An 18,036-nucleotide genomic window follows, 5' to 3' on the forward strand; every position below is an offset into this window, starting at 1 on the left:
AGTCCCAGTGCACAGTAATTTAGGTTTCTGATTGAGTGCACTAGACATTTTACTGGCTCTAACTTTTCAGTATTTATTTGCTTTTCAGTGAGGCTGGTAAGAGTAATTGTGCCAATAAATTGGGAATGATTCATGGGATTGCAGCAATCATAACACTGGCAGGAACAGAACATGAACAATGCACAGATTGAAGTTTTAAGTTTTGCAAATCTTTGTGGAACTATAATGAAGTAATGGTCTTCCCACTCTATTTACACTGGTATAATTTTACACAGGGCTCTACATTGAAAAGAACTGGTAGGGTATTCCTCAAGAGAGTCACTGAGATAAAACTCATACCCAATTATATAGTAACTGAATATCTGTTCTTACAAGTACAGATGCCACTGGGCTAAGTATATTTGAAAGATGTGAAAAAGTCTTTAACAGACTCATTAAAAAAATGGCCAAACCCTTCTTTTGTTTATTGTTAAGCTATTTATAGCTTAGTTCAAATTGCAGTTATTGCTGCCCTGCATGGAAAATGGAATAATAAGCCCTGGATTTGATTCTGCTTCCACTGGGGGTGTGCTGGTGACTGGGGGTGTGCTGGTGCTTGTTGAGCTCAGGCTCAGGCTTCCTCAGAGGAAGCAGATTCCTTCCATCTCAGAAAGCCCATGCTTTCTGTGTCTTGTGAGAACAATACTTTCACTACCTGGGCTATTCTGCTCTATCTTGTATTTTCCCACTAAAGCTTTTCTGCAATGACATTTTCCTTCTAAGGCTGGCAAGTGATTTCCAAACATGAATTTTGATATATTGATGAATACCCTCTGTCACCTGATGTTCCTTGTGTATCTGAAATATTCTAATATCTGACTGGAACCCTAACCATGAGCTAGGGTAAAATCTAGACTGAAAACTCAAGTATCTAAAGCATCATTTGCTGTAGGTGCAAAGTAAAATGCAGGCAGCCCTGGCTGCTGAGCTAGTTCTTTCCTTTTGCAAATTGGGCTTTCCACTTGGGCTGACAGGCTTTCTTACTGCATTTTCAAACAGGCTTTTGTCCTCTGAAGCCTTTTAAAGCATTTTCCTATGGAGGTGTAAACTATCAGATTTATAGCCAAGGGATCCTTTTCCTCTATGAGACATTTTTTCTGATTCCCTGAACTGCAATGGCAGGATCAATTCAGGGATTACAATAGATAAGCAGCTGCTGTATGGGCTAGAAAACAAACAAAAGGGAATGGAGTTCTGGCTTCAAGGCCTGCTAGGCTGGCTCCTCTCAAAGTTGAGGAAGTGCCTGGCTGTGCCCAGGAATTTCTTTTATAAAAACTACCGAAGAATGAGTGGTCTAACTCTATTATGCCAGGAATGTTCACAGAGCAGTTGCTTTTTTGCTACCTATACAAACAGTCCCGATCCCAGTCAGGCGTTATGTGATAAAAAGTGCTTGTAGACCACTGATGGAGAAGTTATCACTCAAGGCTCAAATGAAGTGCTACTTCAAAAATAATGCTTACAAAGGAAAATTCCAGAGCATATAAACAGAATCTGCTGCATCTGAGTACCCAAGAAAATCCCCATTTCTTTGCAAAGCAATTGGGAATGTGACATTTGTTTCTGTCATTCAGGTTCAACAGAATTAAAACCATGAAAAGGCTCATAAATCAGCTACAGGCTCCTCAAACTGTCTTCTGAACAAGAAAGAGCAGGAGAAAATAGGCAGTCATTGGAGAGGTGTACAAAGCAGAGGGACAGCAGATGGACAAGAGGAGTCCTGGGGGACAGAGAATGGGCAGTAATATTCATGTTAGTGTGGTACTATCATCCTAAGTGTTTGTCTTTCATTTGTTGATTACTGTAATAATTTGGAAATTATTAGAGTAGAACAGTGAACCTGCAAAAAGATATTTCTTTTATTAAACACTAAGTCAGGATTAAAGATTTGTACCATATATATAAAAAGAGAAATTATTTGTAACAGTGAGGACCGCAACAGAAAGTGTAGAATTCAAGACTGGCACCTGGGATGGCATTACAGCAGCAGCCAATCTAAAAGCTGGACAGTGATGTACAGCTAGGAAAATAAACAATTTCCTGAGTTTGCACTTGAATTGTCAAAGTATTTGCTGCATTTTAGTCCATAACAACCCTATGAAAATGTTCCTGAGCACTGCTATGTAACGTATAGGATACTTGCATTCTATCCATCTTGCATGGAAGCCAAGGCAGGAGCTCCAGCATCATTGACCTCTGTCATACTCACTGTCATGTCTATCCCAGTGGGCTCTGGGACAAGGTCTGTGCCAAATGAGTCTAAGGATGTGGGGTGGTGCTGCTGGTAGGAAGCACAATTACCAGGGTCTTATTTTTCTTCCCCACAGAGACTGAAAGAAATGATGTAGGAACATGCTGGAGACCAGAGATACTGCTGTACACATACTGATGGCATCTGCCAGCTGCTACTACCTCTGTCACTCAGTGAAAACCAGAAACTGCCACCTCCTGCCTCAAAAAAGAGCATGGCTCTCTGTTCCCCACCTGCTCATTTCTTCTGACCTCAGACACATATTGCCCTAAGAAATAATTGCATACCCAGCAGTGCATGATGCACAAGAGTTTCCTGAGAACTTGTTCTGCAGAGATGTAGTCCTACAGTGAGGGGCTGGTGGGGAGGCACAGGGAACTGCTCAGCCTGGCTGAGACAAGAGTGGTCTGAGCCAGAGCCCCCTTCTTCTGCTTTGAGCTGATCTGATTCTTTATATTTAGGTTTCTATATTTATTCTTTACTGTAGCTGAGTTTATTGGTTGAATACATGCATGTTCAGGCAATTTTACAGAACTCACAGCAGAAAAGTTTTTATCCGTACAGCTGGCTATTTTTACTGGCAGTGCAGATCTACATGCTATGTTCACCCCACCAGGGAAAAAAAGCAATATTCTGTCACCTCAACGTTAACAGAACCAGCCTATGAAGGAATCCATTAATAATAATGATTAATAACAAAGTACTGTGGGCAACGGAGCTACAGACCAAAACTAATTTGTGGAAATTACTCAGCAAGTGATTATGACTAATGTGATTTGCCACTGGGCAATTCATGAACAAAAGTAAAATGTGTGGAATGAAACATTCATTATCCATTATTCACTCAGTATAGGCAATGGCATTCATATGGTAGCAGAGCCTGGACAATTTGGGTAGAATTCAGGGATTTGTTACACCAAGCATTATATAGACTCTTTTTGTTTTTTCCCTTAGAAAAGGGGGGCAAATATCCCTCCTGAGGAGCTCCAGATGCTAGGTTTCAGATGTTCTTAGGGACTAGAACTTCTGTAAAAATGTGTGAATTAACCTTACAGCTCAGGTATTGGTAGAAGAGTAGTCCTGTTTGACATCAAGAGGTTTCCACGAGTACTAAAACCCCTCAGTAGTCCTTGACATTCTTGTATGAATTTTGGGGGTTATGTTTTAGCTCAACTGTCACTGTCCAAGTTAATCACCAGGACACATTCTAAGATACTTCAAATACATCGAGACATATAGACAGTTCCCAGATGATCCTTCAAGGATGTCTCAGTGTAGGTTTCTGTAAATGCACATTCAGGAAAGTATTCCTTTGGTGTCTGGTGCTTTTCCCAAAAGGGATGGACCTTGCTGACCTCTATGGCATTGGCTTCAACATGGCAAAAGGCAGAGCTCTCATCATTTCCTTCCCCACTACCCTGGTGTTAGAGTAGACTGTAAATGACAAAATCTACTCAGGAAAAGTCAGGGGTAAGAACAGTAATTAAGAAGCTGGCAGATAAAATTAGTGACATTTTATTTATGACACAATGCTGTTCTTTCACTGCTGGTTTATTTTCTTCTTGGTTCTTTTCCCTTTGTCCAAATGAGAAGACAATAAGGAGGGGTATCTTTGCATTTGCTTTATTCCCTGCCTGACACCAAAATACATTGCCTTTGCAATAGGATCATCAGGATCATTTTTTTCAAGCTTATTGTGATAATGTCCTTCAGAAGGATAGGGTCATTTGAACTGAACAAAGAGGAGTTTTTCTTATAATTCTTTGTGTTATGAGATGTATGCTGGAAGAAAAGGCTAAATCAGTCTGCCATACAAGTGTAAATTTAAAGGATGGCTGGAATGAGCACAGAACACCACAAGTCTGTAGAAAACCTCCCTCCACCAGACACAGCGAGGAGGAAGCCCGGGATAGGGGGGATTATGTTCCCTTTGCCTTATTACCACAGAACATAAATCCACTGTACATTGAATTTCAACTCTGGAAGCCTGGGGCTGAGAGAAGGATGGGAAGAAGAATTGACATGGAGACTTAAAAATTGCAAAGCCCCAAATACATGGTTCTCCAGTGGGGCTGCCTGATGACTTGCAGCCACAAATGACTTCTGCTGCTATTGTAAGGACTGGGCATTTCTGAGGAGTGTCATTATTGATCCACTTCTTCATGAGGGAATAACTTGAGGGTTTTTTTGCCAGGTGGAAATATGATAAATTAATGTTAAACATATCTATTACTTGTTATCCACTCGTGTGTCTCTTCCACCCCATGCAGATGGGTAGTGAAGCAGCTGCAGATGGAAGAGCCCTAAGACCTGACATGCAGCCAAACCCAGCCTCTGCTCATGAAACTGGGTGTCACTACACTCTCTCTTTTTTGAGTCATCCTTTCAACCTCCTCAGCTTAGTTTCTCACCAGAATCAATCATTTTCTAATTAACTAGTCAGATTCTGCTGAAGTTTGCCAAAATTTTATTATCCTGCTCTCAGAGTTACAGTATGCAATTATTTATTCAAGTTTCTACTGCTCCCACTTTGATTTGAAGGAATCTCTTTCTGGGAGCCTAAGGGAGCTCTGTAATGAGAAACAGTTACAGGAAGGTGAGCAACCCCCTTGCTTCGCAGGCTTTACAATATCAGGAGAAAGGAAAAAACCACATGTGCTCCCTCTTCATTTTCCAACATCCAGGGGGAAGAAATTAATGCAAAAACCAGCTTCCACATGTATTGCTCAGGTTTATGGTTGGGTTTTTTCCTAACTGGGAGTAAAACATGTATTTGGGGCTTTGGGGTGTTACATTCACAGGTGAAGGTCAGGTCCTTAATAAGCAGTGCAGAAACAAATATGAGACAATATTCTTTAGGAGAGTTGGGCATAACAATTGCAAAGTGTCTAATCCATGGCATCATGACACTGCCTCTTTTGAACATTGAAATTTTTCATTCAACATGTGCACAGGCTGGATGTCTTGAGAGTGGGGGTTACAAAGCACAGCATCTTGAATGGGGAACTAACCAAACACAGTGTTAAGAAATGCAGATGTGATGAAGACAGCCTCAGCTTTCCTACTTAAAGCTAGTAAGGTGTCAATGTCTTGACTTCTGGAGTATTCGCAGCAGTAAGCCTTCTCCTGGGCTAAGGTACCTAAGGTAACTCAGTCCTCTTTCTTTAAAAAACACTAGCAAGAAAGCTTCATCATAATTGAAAGATGGAAGGGCGTAAGAGTTCTTCTAACACCTTAGTTTTGTTTTACATGGAATGCAGACAGAGACTTGATTTACTTGTATCCCAGATGTTAACTATTGGACTAGAAAATTATATGCACCTCCATTTGTTCCTCACTGAGAACACAATCATTTATTGTGTTCTCACAATAAATGAGGCAGAGGCAGAATTACATCACAGACTGCCTCATAGCTTGCTGGAGTTGAAGGTAGTGAGCAGCCCAAAGCTTTTGCACATGCTCCAAATGCTGTGGCACTCAACATATTGATCCAATTGTTACTTGCCTGACTCTGCTCGGGTTAGGCTGTTTTGGTGACAATTAACGAAGCTTATCCCTGTCCCACAGTACCTGGGGGCAGTGCATGTGCATGCTACAGTCCTTTCTTCAGGACTATAGACCTGGCTTACAGGTAGTCCCCATGCTCTGGGACAGTGAGCCAGGCTGCCGTGGAAATGCTGCCTCTGCCTTTGTAAGCTGTGCCAGCAAAGCAGCATGCTGCAGAGTGCTCCTGTGCTGCACTGCTGCAGGGGCACTGCTGCTTTTCATTTATATCTGCAGGGAAAGGCCAGGGAAGAAAGACTTTGGCTCCCTGTGCTAGACACTCTGTAATCTGCCTCTAAAAAATTATTCTGCCAGAGAGATTCTTAAACTGAAGCCTTTTTTCTATTACTCTGTGTGTTCACAATATGAACTAACTCAGTGTTTCAAATAACAATTGAGCAGACAATGAAACAACTATGTATGCTAGCAAGAAGTGAAAGAACAAAGAAAGCAAATTTACAAAGTATGGCACCTGTATCACTTTAAGAAAGTAAGTGTTGTTAATTTTGTCAGGCATGATGAATCTAATACTTATGCTATTTTATTGGTAAATTAGTAATTTAATGGGCAAAGACTTCTTTCCAGATAATAAAATAATTTGAAGTGCCAAATGAAAGGCAAGTCAGTGAATCCACTACAGTCTTGAAAAAAGATCAGAAAAAGAAGATGAAAATAATCAAACTCACCTTAAGCCTGTTGAATGCAGCCCTCAGGATCTGTGTTTCCCTCTCACTCTCAGGAACAACTCGTATGACTTTTTCACTGCCAAAAACAGGAAATTGAATTGGCACTTTAAGACTCCTTGCAGCAGTACAAAGAGACAGTAATTAGGTTCAGATAGCTACTGTAATTGTGCTCTTTTTCAGCACCTGGAAAATGTTGGGTTAGCTGGACCTCTGCTTCTAAACTTGCTGCTGGATTATGCAAGTCCGTAGAAATTATTTGCTCTTTACAGATCAGTGTCAGCTTGACCTTCCCTTTACATCCAAATGTTTTGTTCATTCCTTCTAAGTTAAACCATTCAGTCTGACATCTTCCATACTGAATATCTGCCTCAGAACAACAAAGAAAATCTTTTTCCAAAATGATTGATCTGTTTCCGAGGATGAGATTAAGTAAAATACATTGTCTTTTCATGTTTAAACCTTTATTGGACTTTGCAAAGTTCATTGTTTCATGCATTCAAGAGGGGAGTTGACTTGAGAAAAGAGGTGGTCTTCATATTGGGGCATGCCTTTTGCTTTACCCATTAAAACTTACACAAATTTTGTGAAGTTAATAGCTGCTCACACATGCTCAGAAGGTTCTAGATAATAGTAGCTGAATTTATTAACTTTCTTTAACAGAAGCTGAAATAGAGTAAGTTTAGGTAAGATACAAGCAAGAAATTCTTTGCTGTGAGGAGCACAAGAACTAATTGCCCAGAGAAGCTTTGGATGCCTCATCCTTGGAAGTGTCCAAGACCACGTTGGATGAGGCTCTGAACAACGTGTTCAGGTGAAAGGTGCCCCTGCCCATGGCAGGGGGGGCTGGAACTAGATGACCTTTAAGGTCCCTTCCAACTCCAGCCATTCTATGACTTATGATCTCAATGGACATAATTTTGCAAATAGGAAACAAAAAACGGAATGACCCTTCAATGACCACCATCTGTCATGGCCTATGGGATGCTGGAGACCACAGAAAATAGAGGGAATGATCATGTAACTAAAATATCAGCCATACACATGAAGGATGAAATAACTTTAAGTGGCCAATGTGAATTCTGGCATTTTCCTACATTTTGAGTTTTTAATTTATACTGTTGATAATCAGTACTTCTCTTCCAAGAGACCTTGGCAGTCATGCATATCTTTATTTCTACAGTTCCATCCAGTAGCCACGATGCCTTTTAAACAATTTCTTTATCTACAGTTTCTATATTATCTGGGAATTTTAAACAGTAGAATTTCCCTTGACATTGAGAGTTTTCACTCTCAAGTATCCTGTAAGCTCTCCTCCTTTGCTAAAGGTTCTGAGTGTGGTGAGAAGGTATTTGGCCAACTAGAAACAGCACTGCTGAGTGTGCCCTTCCTGGCTCACTGTTCTAGGAAGGCTCCCAAGCTGCTGCTGTTCTCAGGCACCAGGTCTTGCCTTTGATGAACTGCAGCTACAGCTCTGGTAGGACTCACCTTTGCTGCAAGAATCCTTAATGCATACATAGGTAAGCATTAAATACTGCCAGTTCAGAAGAAAGCACTACTAATAAATTCTGAATTCTGAAGTGTCTTACCTGTTTCTGGAAATAATTTTACCTTGCCCCCTATTCTTTTTTAGTCTTTTCTCTACAGTCAACATTTGCTCTCCTTTCTGTCTCAGCTCTCCAGTTTTGGTTCTCACCCCTGCTGACAGGCCCCAAACCTTCCAAATCCTACATGGCATTGAGAAGTTTTTGGTCCAGTTAGACCCCAGGCTACTGCTGCAGTAACACTGATGTACCCACAGGTGTGGACCTTAGTCCATTTGCCTTGCCTGCTGTTGACCTTGCTGGACAAATGGTTTATGCCTAAGGAAAAAAAAAAGATTTCTGAAAGCTCTCTTGTTATAATTTGGCAGCCCAAAAATTTAGGAGAAATTACTATGCTTCCAAGCCAAATTTAACCTCCTGTTTTGGAGCTTGCACAGAGAGGAATAAATCTCTTAGAATACTACAACTGCTGCATCTTTTAAAGGAAAATAGATGCTTTGAATTTATCATACATACAAGACTAATATTCTTTTCCATTACTCACTTCTTTCTAAGTACTAAATTGCTGTTAAGAAGAAAATAATGAAAAAGTAATAAAGAAGTAATGATTGCCCAGGCAGTTGATGTAGCTTATAAAGATCCATCAGACATTTCTGGAAGGATTGGTACAACCAACATATAAAAACCAGATTTTAATGAAATAAGTAGCTAAGCATGTGTTACACAGCTGTAATGGAATTTCGAAGGAGCAGATATCACCGAGGTATGGTCTTGAATTCAAACTGTAAACTGCCTTCGATTAGCTCAGCAACTCTGTCCTTTCCAATGGGATGAAAAACCCGCCCCGGAGAGGAAAGTATTGGTGCTGTGACAGATTGATCACTTGACACATTGTTGGGAAATGCTTCAAGCTCTGGCTGAGTCTGCTGCTAGAGAGCTCATAGCAAGCAGTTTAGCAGTTTAGCATGGTAGTTTCAGTATTTTATTAAGAGATGGTTAAGCCATTATGGCAAAGCCCTTTTGATTTTTGGGCATGCAAGCTGTGGGAATACACTGGATTCCTGAGAACTATCTGCTAACACCCACTTCAGTAGGCTGGCTAGTCAGTGCATAATCATTATGCATTCTTCAACAAAGCACAGACAGGAAATCTAGCTTTACTTCAGATATCGATAGTTCTAAGGTAATTTTTTAGCTTTATAGCTTTTCTGGCTACATTTCACATTACAGAAATCCAATTATTACCCTAAATGCTATGCAATGCCCACTGAATTTAGGGTAGAAATTCAGTAACCAACCCACTATTTAAAAGCCAACAAAATCTATCAAATCATGTACTAATGTGGTTAATAAATGGCAGATGCACCCCAAACACTCAGGACCATCCCTTGGTGAGGTCCCCTGCCATCCTTTATGTTGAGCTGATGAGGAGAAACAAACAAGTAATCATATCTATATCCAACTAGGGAAAGTTTTGCCGCTGGCAAGACATATGTCAGCAGTCTGCTGATTTATGCAGGTAAGGTTAATTTTCTAACCATGATGCCTTTAAATCTTTTTTTTTTTAACCTTATTTAAAAAAATTCTAAACAAACAGCAAGATGAGATATATTTTGTATAAATTAGTGTAGAAATTTATATCCACCATGACAAACTTTCAATTTACCCCTAGCAATTAGATTAATGGAATTTAAAGCTAGGACTTAGTGAGATCTTTTGAATTTTGTGTAAACACAAAACTGTGTTGAAAGCCTTTGCCAAGAGCAGAACACAAGCTTTAGTAAATGAACTGACTGAATGAGTGTGGTGAGCAGAGTAGAAGCCAGGCTGATGTCCCCAGGGACAGCCTTGTGTCTGAGCAAAATGGGTGACCAGCTGTTGGCCAGCACTGACATGCAATGACTCCTTTTTTTCCCCGTCATCACCCCCTTATATTTTTCAGGAACAGCATGAGAAATGACACAGCTGCTTTGGAAACACAGAGTATGCTACGTGGCCCTGGGAAGGGCAATACTTCCTGATGCCAATGGGGACTTAAATTCTTGGTTTATTTCTTTGGCTTTTTCATTTACTTTTTTCCCATTTAATTCAAAGTTTTACTCATCTATGAACAGACCAGATGGATCCAAAGAAACTATTTTGCAGCAAATCTACGACTTCTTTACTGATGGAATTAGCAGCTCTCTCTCATGAAACTTTCCTGATGAAGTCACATGGCATGATCTGCATTTATGTAAATTCCTCATTTCCTTCAGGAAAATCCTTTTGATTGTTTTATTCTCCTGACTAATGTGAACCTTAATCAGATCTCTGCTCTCACATGGAATTTAATAAAAGCATGTTTGCAAAGGCTTTACAGGTATTTTAAACACAGTTTAGGAAGTGATATGCTATAAATCAAATACCTATAGAAAAAAAAAAAAAGGAAAGAAAATAAATCCCCACTTATTAGGCATCCATTCCTAATAGCAGAGGAGGGATTACAGTTCTTGAGAACAAGCTGCCATACATAGTTGCTGCACTTTAGAGGTTCATTAAGGCTGAATGACACATCTGAAAAGATCTGCAGTATGAAAGCCTCTTGTCAACTCCCAATATGCCATCAGATATCATTTGTGATGAAAGATCAATTGCTTCATTCCCTTTTCCCCACTAAAATCTGATAGTGAAGAGGTTAAGAAATAATAAAACATTAAAATAATAAAACATTAATGTTTTTCTCTCTCTCTGTTACTGGGATGAAGAGTTTTAACTGTGATTCAGTAGTGCTACAAAATCAAGATAGACAAATAAGGCTGGGTTTCTTCCTGAAACCTGGTGGGTACATCTGGAAAGGGAACTTTACAAAACTTCCTGAGCCCTTCATTATGGTTTTCTGTATTACAGCAGATGCTGACCCAAACAGAAGAGAACCCCGTTTGCATTGTCTAGATAGCAGATAGCAATGTATATATTTTCTGCCTTTTAGCAATTAAGGCAGGAAAACTGAGACCATTCCTAGTATAAGAAAGAGCTAGCTAATTTATAATTTTGAACAAAAAATAGGTGCTTGGGTAATATAGGCAGAAATGCTGAGCAGGCAAAGTATGTTATTGCCTTACATTTATCAGCATAGCACAGATGACTTCTTGGGAAGCTGAACTTACGTGCTAATTCCCAAGCATAGAATATCTGAGTTTCATAGATGTTTTTCGGGTGCAAAAAGGGTTTCTTTACCCAGCAGGAAACTTTACAGACTAAAGCAATGCTATATTACTAGCAGTTCTCCTCTGCACTGCTTCATTTCAGACACATATGGTAGGGGAATGTTAGTATCTGCAAAAATTTCAGTTTTCATTCCAACTAAGGAACAAAGCTTTTCCAATAAAAGCTGGCCTCCCATGTCTCATAAACACTGGCTATAGGGCCACCTAGCTTAAACACATGAAGTGGGAACCAATTGCTTCAGTGCATGTCTCTGTCTCAAAAAAGAAAAATGAACTCTGTGTGATAATGAATGCTGTCTTGCTTTCATCAAGTGTCATCCAGTCATGTGCAAAAGAAGAGAGAAAGAGGGCCGAGATTCAGGGCAGAAAATAAAATAAGAAGTAACAAGACCAATAAACACTTAAACAAACAGACCAAATTAAGCAACCAGCTGACAAGGAAATATTGTGCTAACTGTGCAGGATTAAGATCCGCAGGGGAGGCTGCAATAATCTGCTTAAATGAAACAGCATGTATACTCATTCATATTAATTTCCTGAGAGACATACTGTAATAACATATTTGCATGAAACAGCTGATGATTGTTTAACTTGGATACAATCCTTCCAATGACATATTATTTGAACTACAGCTACTTTTAAGGAAAGGATCATCATCATTCTGGTAACATATTATTGAAAGGAGCTGCTGCTATAACCCCATGTACTTCTTTATTGCCATGGCTTATGGCAATAAGGTGAGTTGCTCTGTGCTTTGTAAGGAAGCAAGGAGTAGATGGTGATGCTGTCAGGCCTGGCATAGGCCTGACAGGACCAGAAAGTTTATCTGTCCATCTAGGTGCTCCTCCCTCTGCCCAAAGAGGAAAGCTTCCCCTTTTCATCCTGCAGAGGCATGTTGAACTTGTGTGGTGGGGCCAGACAAGATTTAATGTCCTGATTAGACTGTAGCAAGCAATTACTCCCCAGCCAGTGTCCTGAACAGATCTGATTACATCAGCTGCATACATTTTTTCCTGTTCTTCATCCTCCCTTTCACCACACTTCTACCTTGCTCACGCTACCTCCTCTCAAAGAAACAACCCATCCCTAATTACTTTTCCCCAATTGGTCCCAGCTTTGCTATATGGGTACCCAAATCTGGCATTTCTAGGTAATCTCAGCTTCATGTGGTATCACTGATAGGGTTACCCAGGTATTGTTGCCCAAAAAACTTCCCCAGTACTCCCTTTCAATTACCTGTGAAATTCAACCTTTTCTCAAATACCTCCTCCTCTACCTTCTGCAAGATCCAGCTGTACTTGACAGTGCTCTCTGAATTTTTTGTCAGCTTCTCACATTGTCATATTCAGCAATTTCTCATGTCATGTCTCATTATTTATCCATGTCCTGATCACTTAGCTTAAGCTCAGGCCAGAGCCTGCACATTCCTGCAGCTGCCATCATTCTGAAGTGCACACAGAAGCTCACTGGGTTTCCTGAGCTTCAGAGTTGCTTCAGTTCACTCTAAGCCCCATGTACATTTTGAGACAAGTGCAGCAACTATTTCCAAATTAAGTATCTCAGGACTCTGCGCAGCAGATTTGCTCTTGGCCTCAGTGAAAGGAGGAACACCAAATCTATCAGAAGGTTGTTACAGAATCTAGATGCCAAGAGCAGAAGGGTGAAGGGGGAAAGGTTCAATGGTAGAAGACTGCATTAAACTTTTTCTTCCCAGACTTCCTTTAAGACCTTGAACAAACAACCACAGGTCATTTCCAGTGAGGTTCAGTGCCAGCTTGGCAGAAGGCTCCTTATACTGAGCTCCACATGCTTTGTATCCACGCACGTATAAAAACCACAGACCCTGTATTTGGTTAGAGATATTTGATGGTGGATTGGTTTGTCTGCAGCAAGACTCTGGTCTCTGTGGTGGTGGGTGTGCTTGAAGCACAGGGTCTTGCCAAAGCCTGGCACTCAGCCTGACTCTGAGACCAGGCACACACCTGCCTGCAAAGCCTGATGGACAGGCTGGGCTGCACAGCTGTGCTCAGCTGGCTGTGTGGGCATGGTTCAGCTCCCCGCCCCTGCAAACAGAGATGATGTCATCCTTTAAACTTGTGAGAGTATGGGGACATAAATAAACCCATGGCTTTTAAGCTTCCTGTTGGCCACGGTAAAGGGAGCAAGGCAGGGACCATAGGTGGAAAGCAATATATACAGCTTTCACAGAAAAAAATTCTACAACTCTTCCTAAGTCTTGAAACATTCTGCATTTACTCCATAGTCTTCAATGATGTTGAAAAAAAACCCTTTTCTTTTTCAAATAATATAGTATTTTTCACATCTCTGATTTTTTTGATGTATTGATATTTGTAGAATAACAGCAAAGAGTTCAAGAGGTGTCCATGCTCTCTTGCTTTGGAGACAGCTGTGGAATTTTGAAATATGCTCAAAGGTTGGAAAAAAACCCCACTTTTGGTTGTCCAGGCAAACTACTAACCTGGAAAATATAAAGTATATTTTCAATGAAAGCAATCTTCTACAGTCTTTAATGAAAATTTTAAACTGGTGGTATTCTGATAAAATTGCCTAAGTTCAGTATGCACTACCATGAACAAAACACATTAAAATTGATACTGTTAAAAGGGTGCTTATATTAAAAATCCCATATACCCAGAAGTAAGTAAAATAGCTGTTTTTCTGATACTAATAAATAGCTTACTACATACCTGTGTAAGCTTTAAGCCTTTCCTTTTGAATGTCTGAAGTTCATAGAAAATCCTTAATTTATAGAACATAAACTATCTGGACTCCACTTTTTATAAGTTATGGTTTTACTTGACCTTTACTTGCCACTGCAGTCAAATACCTGCACATTTCCAACTGTGTGGAAACCACTGAATGGGGCATGTAGTTTATATGCCTTGATGACTTCTTTTCAAGGATCAGATAATATTTCTATCTTTGAAAAACAGAGAAGAAGAAATCTTACTTTTATTTTCATAAGTCACAGTCTTCACTTAAATTTGTGTTTATTTCAAATTTATATTTTCTATCCTCTAATTTAGACAGAATGTTTATCAGTGGCCCAGAAAAAAAAAAAAACTTGTCAAATTTATTACATAATTTCCTTTAACAGCAAAGAGGAAGACCTTATGACCAGTAGGTCTTTTCTAATTGTACTCTGTTCCTCTTATTATAATACATATAATGCTTGTAATATATTCAATCCAAAATTATTTCCATCTTTGGAGAAATAATTTAATAGAGTAAGAGAAGAATTTTTGTTGATGCGATATCTGGAGATTATTTAATCAGATGTCCCTATAGCTCTTCTCTCCACCTCTTCCTGGTTTTCTGCTCCTGAAAAGCATGGGCCAAAAGCAGTGTGTAAGCTCTGTTATTCCTTTGAAAATTCTCATACAAACTCAATTTTATGGTCCTAACACACTGAAAATCACAGTCATCCTGTGGCTGAATACTATGTTGCTGGTTTTTCTCCTTGATCCAACCAAAGGATTTGCAGTAATACAGAGAAATTCCTGTATGTATGATGTTAATCTTGAACTATTGCATTTCACCCTAGTTCTTTTAATTCAGCCATTAAGTCCATCAAGTTTTCCTAACATATCTTGAATCTTTATGGAATAAATAGCTTCAGAAAATAACTGGAAATAAAAAGAAAAAGTTTATTTTTTTTGTAGGTAATGATCATTCAAAGCATAGAGAATGAGGGTTAAGAGCATGTAGCAATTCCTGCTGCTGAATGGGACCAAGTTTGGAAGGATCTGGTTATTCCTGATAGGCAATCTCTTGAGTTCAATTTAAAACCTTGATCCTCAAGCCCTCATGACTGTACAAAGTCTTTCAGCAATAGGAGGATGAAGCCTTTACTCATTACTGTACTTGGCCCTGAAACACAAATAACTTGTAAGCATGTGTTTGTAAGTGTATAAAAAAAAGATCAGAGGAATTGCCTCATACATATTTTAAAAAGTAAATGTCAAGATGGTGAGCTTAGATTTAATTTAGGGCTTATCATTAGTGTTTTCTATGCATTTATTCATTTATGCAAGTTACAGCAAGAAAGATGAAAATATTTATGGAGTAAAAAATGTTATGGTGTGAAATACTGCTGCATGAGATGTCTGTAGCATGCTAAGTTTCCCCAAACTATTTTATCATCACTTCTTGCCTAGTCCACTTCCACATAATGATTATATATTTTAATTCATGGAAAGTACACTTTTAGTGTCACTATTCAAATAAAGGACAATGCCTCTCCACAATTTTGCAAAAGGACAGGAACTGTAGGTTTCAAAGCTGGGGAATACAGCAAATTTACTGGAAAAAGTGAGGAAAATCCTGTAAGGAAATTCTCTTTTTGCTGGTGTTACTGCAACAGGCTGGCATAATTCCATTGATTTCCATGGAGTCTTGCTAGGTTAAGAAAGAGAAAAGGCAGGCTTTTTTTTTTTTCATTACAGGACAATTAGGTATTTCTGTCTCAGAGAAGCATAATAGAGACGTGGGTGCTGAACTCTCCATCAATTTAAGGTGCTATTTTGAAGAAGAAATTTTAAATCTTCATGCACTAAGCTCAGAAACAATTGCACATGATGCTACCTGCTAAATACTGCCACAACTCTGAGTCTCACAGGTGTCAGAACCCAGGAAATTCCTCTGGCTGCCCTGGAAGACTCAAGCCCCTGCCCAGGGGGCTCAGAGACTTGGGCACAGAGCACAAGACCCCTGTGCTTTTGATTTAGCCTTTGGAAAAAACAATTACTTATGTGAAGAATTACAAGCCACGAAAGTTTAAGTAGAATGATGGTGAATTTATCACAGGGTGAAAAAGAGATTTTTTGAGATTTTTAGAATGGGGGTTCAGGGGGCAAGATGGAGGAATCTGGGTGTGTCCAGCCTTTCTCCTTCTTCTTCTTGGCCTCCATCTTCTGCTGTGATGTTGGCACTTTTAGATTGGTTTAGAGTAGAAGCTCACTGTCTAACATAGATGATAGGTATTGGAAAGTAATTGTAAATATTGTACACGTAGTTTTTAGTATAAAAAGATAACACCGCCCAGGGGCAGGCAGAGTGCCTCTGTCTGACCTGCTGAGCAGACCTCGGCAGGCCAGGAGAAAGAATTTTATAGATAAGATACAATAAACAACCTTGAGACTGAGAAATGAAGAGTTCTGACTCCTTCTTTGAGCACTGGGCTGGGAAAAGAGACTTTCTAACACATCTCAGGGTCACTCTGAGCAGCTAGAGACCCCCAGACACACAGGCAGCTCTCTTATTGTCCCCCCAGGGACATGAGCAAGGTGACAGTGCTGACTTGAGATGCAATGCTTTGTGTCCAGGTAGAGTGTCTCAGAACAGCAATGAGAGTCCCTCAGCAAAGGGGCACCTTGCACACCTAGACTGAGGTCAAATGGTATTTGCAAATTTCTCTTCAAACAGGAGATCTTCCCAGGAGAAATGATACTGCAGGAAAGGCACAGATTAAATACATATAAAGCAGAAATGTATGGTAGAGTCCTTGAATTAAAAATGCTGGATGGTTGGTCTCCATGACCCCTGGCACATTGTGTCACTTTTGCTTTCTACCATCTGCCTTGAATAAAGAGAGCAGTGAGACAAACCTGGCAGTGAGTCTGCAAAGGCACAGCTGCACCTGGGGCTATTTCCCAGTTTAATGCACAACCTGGGTGTGTCTTGCCTTCCAGCTGAATCCTGGTGACTCCACTGCCCTGTGTTCAACACCTTTGCCTGAGAAAGGATGCAAGGTGCACACTGCTGAGCAATGTCTGGGTATGCCCTGGAAGCAACCCACACTGTTGGGTAGCAAATATTAACAAATGTACTTTGCTTTTAGCACTGTCAGGTGTTGTACAGTAACTTGTTTTGAAAAAATTGGAGGTGTTTTTGGATGCTTAGTTATGCAATGGGTTTTCTTTAAATCAACTTTCAAAAAATCTTTTGGAATAAATCTGAAAATAAAACTGTTTAATTACATTTTCAGTGAACATGGGAACCAAATGTGTGAAGCAGAAGGAGAGAAAAGTAATTTCCATGAAAATTTTTTTGTTTCGCTTTAAAGAATTATGCACTGCAAAGTGCAGCTACAATTCTACACCACATATACTTCAAATTGCAGTGTATTTCCTGACCCATCTTTCCTTACAGATATCAATCCAATTTCCTGTTACGTATAAACAAATTAGGTGTGCATGTGCCTGCAATAAGGAGTTTTATTTTACAAAGTATAACAGATTTTTAATGTTCACATTTTTATGATTTTCAGATAAAGGCCAGTTGGTTTTTGGGTGTTGTTTTACATGAGAGTTCAAAACAACCCTTTGGAACTAGATGTAGTACTACAACAAGAAAGCTTATGATGACTCACAGACTGTTCTCTCCTAAGGACCCCTTTTCCATGGTGATGAATTTATAGAAAAGGTTTAGAAACCTTCTGTGGTGGGACTATTTTAGCACACAAAAAGGAAAACACTTAATCAGCTGCTCCAAGCAGCTTTATGGATGCTATTTAAAATTTTTTTGCTTATAGATACATTGAAGCTGTTTTCAGGCTCTGCAACTTTTTTTTTTTTTTTTTTTTTTTTTTTTTTTTTTTGAGGCTTTTTGTTTGGAAAAACAGAGGTTACATCCATTTATTTCTCATACCATATGAGTTCCTTGATAATCTGCCCAAAGGGAGGAACCAGCCCCTCTGGAGAGCCCTTGCTGCCAGTTTGGGTGTGAACTCCCAGCCCTCCCTGGCACAC

General features: G+C 39.7%; 1 protein-coding gene across 1 annotated transcript in view; it reads right to left on the minus strand.

Annotated features, from left to right (window-relative positions):
* The window catches only part of CPA6 (carboxypeptidase A6), an 81,398-nt gene that overhangs the window by 38,451 nt on the left and 24,911 nt on the right, over positions 1-18,036 (minus strand). The window contains exon 2 of the mRNA XM_071420527.1: positions 6,520-6,595. Coding sequence (XP_071276628.1) covers positions 6,520-6,595 — 76 coding nt within the window. The remainder of the gene's footprint in view (positions 1-6,519; positions 6,596-18,036) is intronic.

This window comes from Agelaius tricolor, unplaced genomic scaffold (assembly GCF_023055355.1).
Source record: "Agelaius tricolor isolate 1412-34295 unplaced genomic scaffold, bAgeTri1.0.p SCAF_2, whole genome shotgun sequence".
Classification (NCBI taxonomy): domain Eukaryota; kingdom Metazoa; phylum Chordata; class Aves; order Passeriformes; family Icteridae; genus Agelaius; species Agelaius tricolor.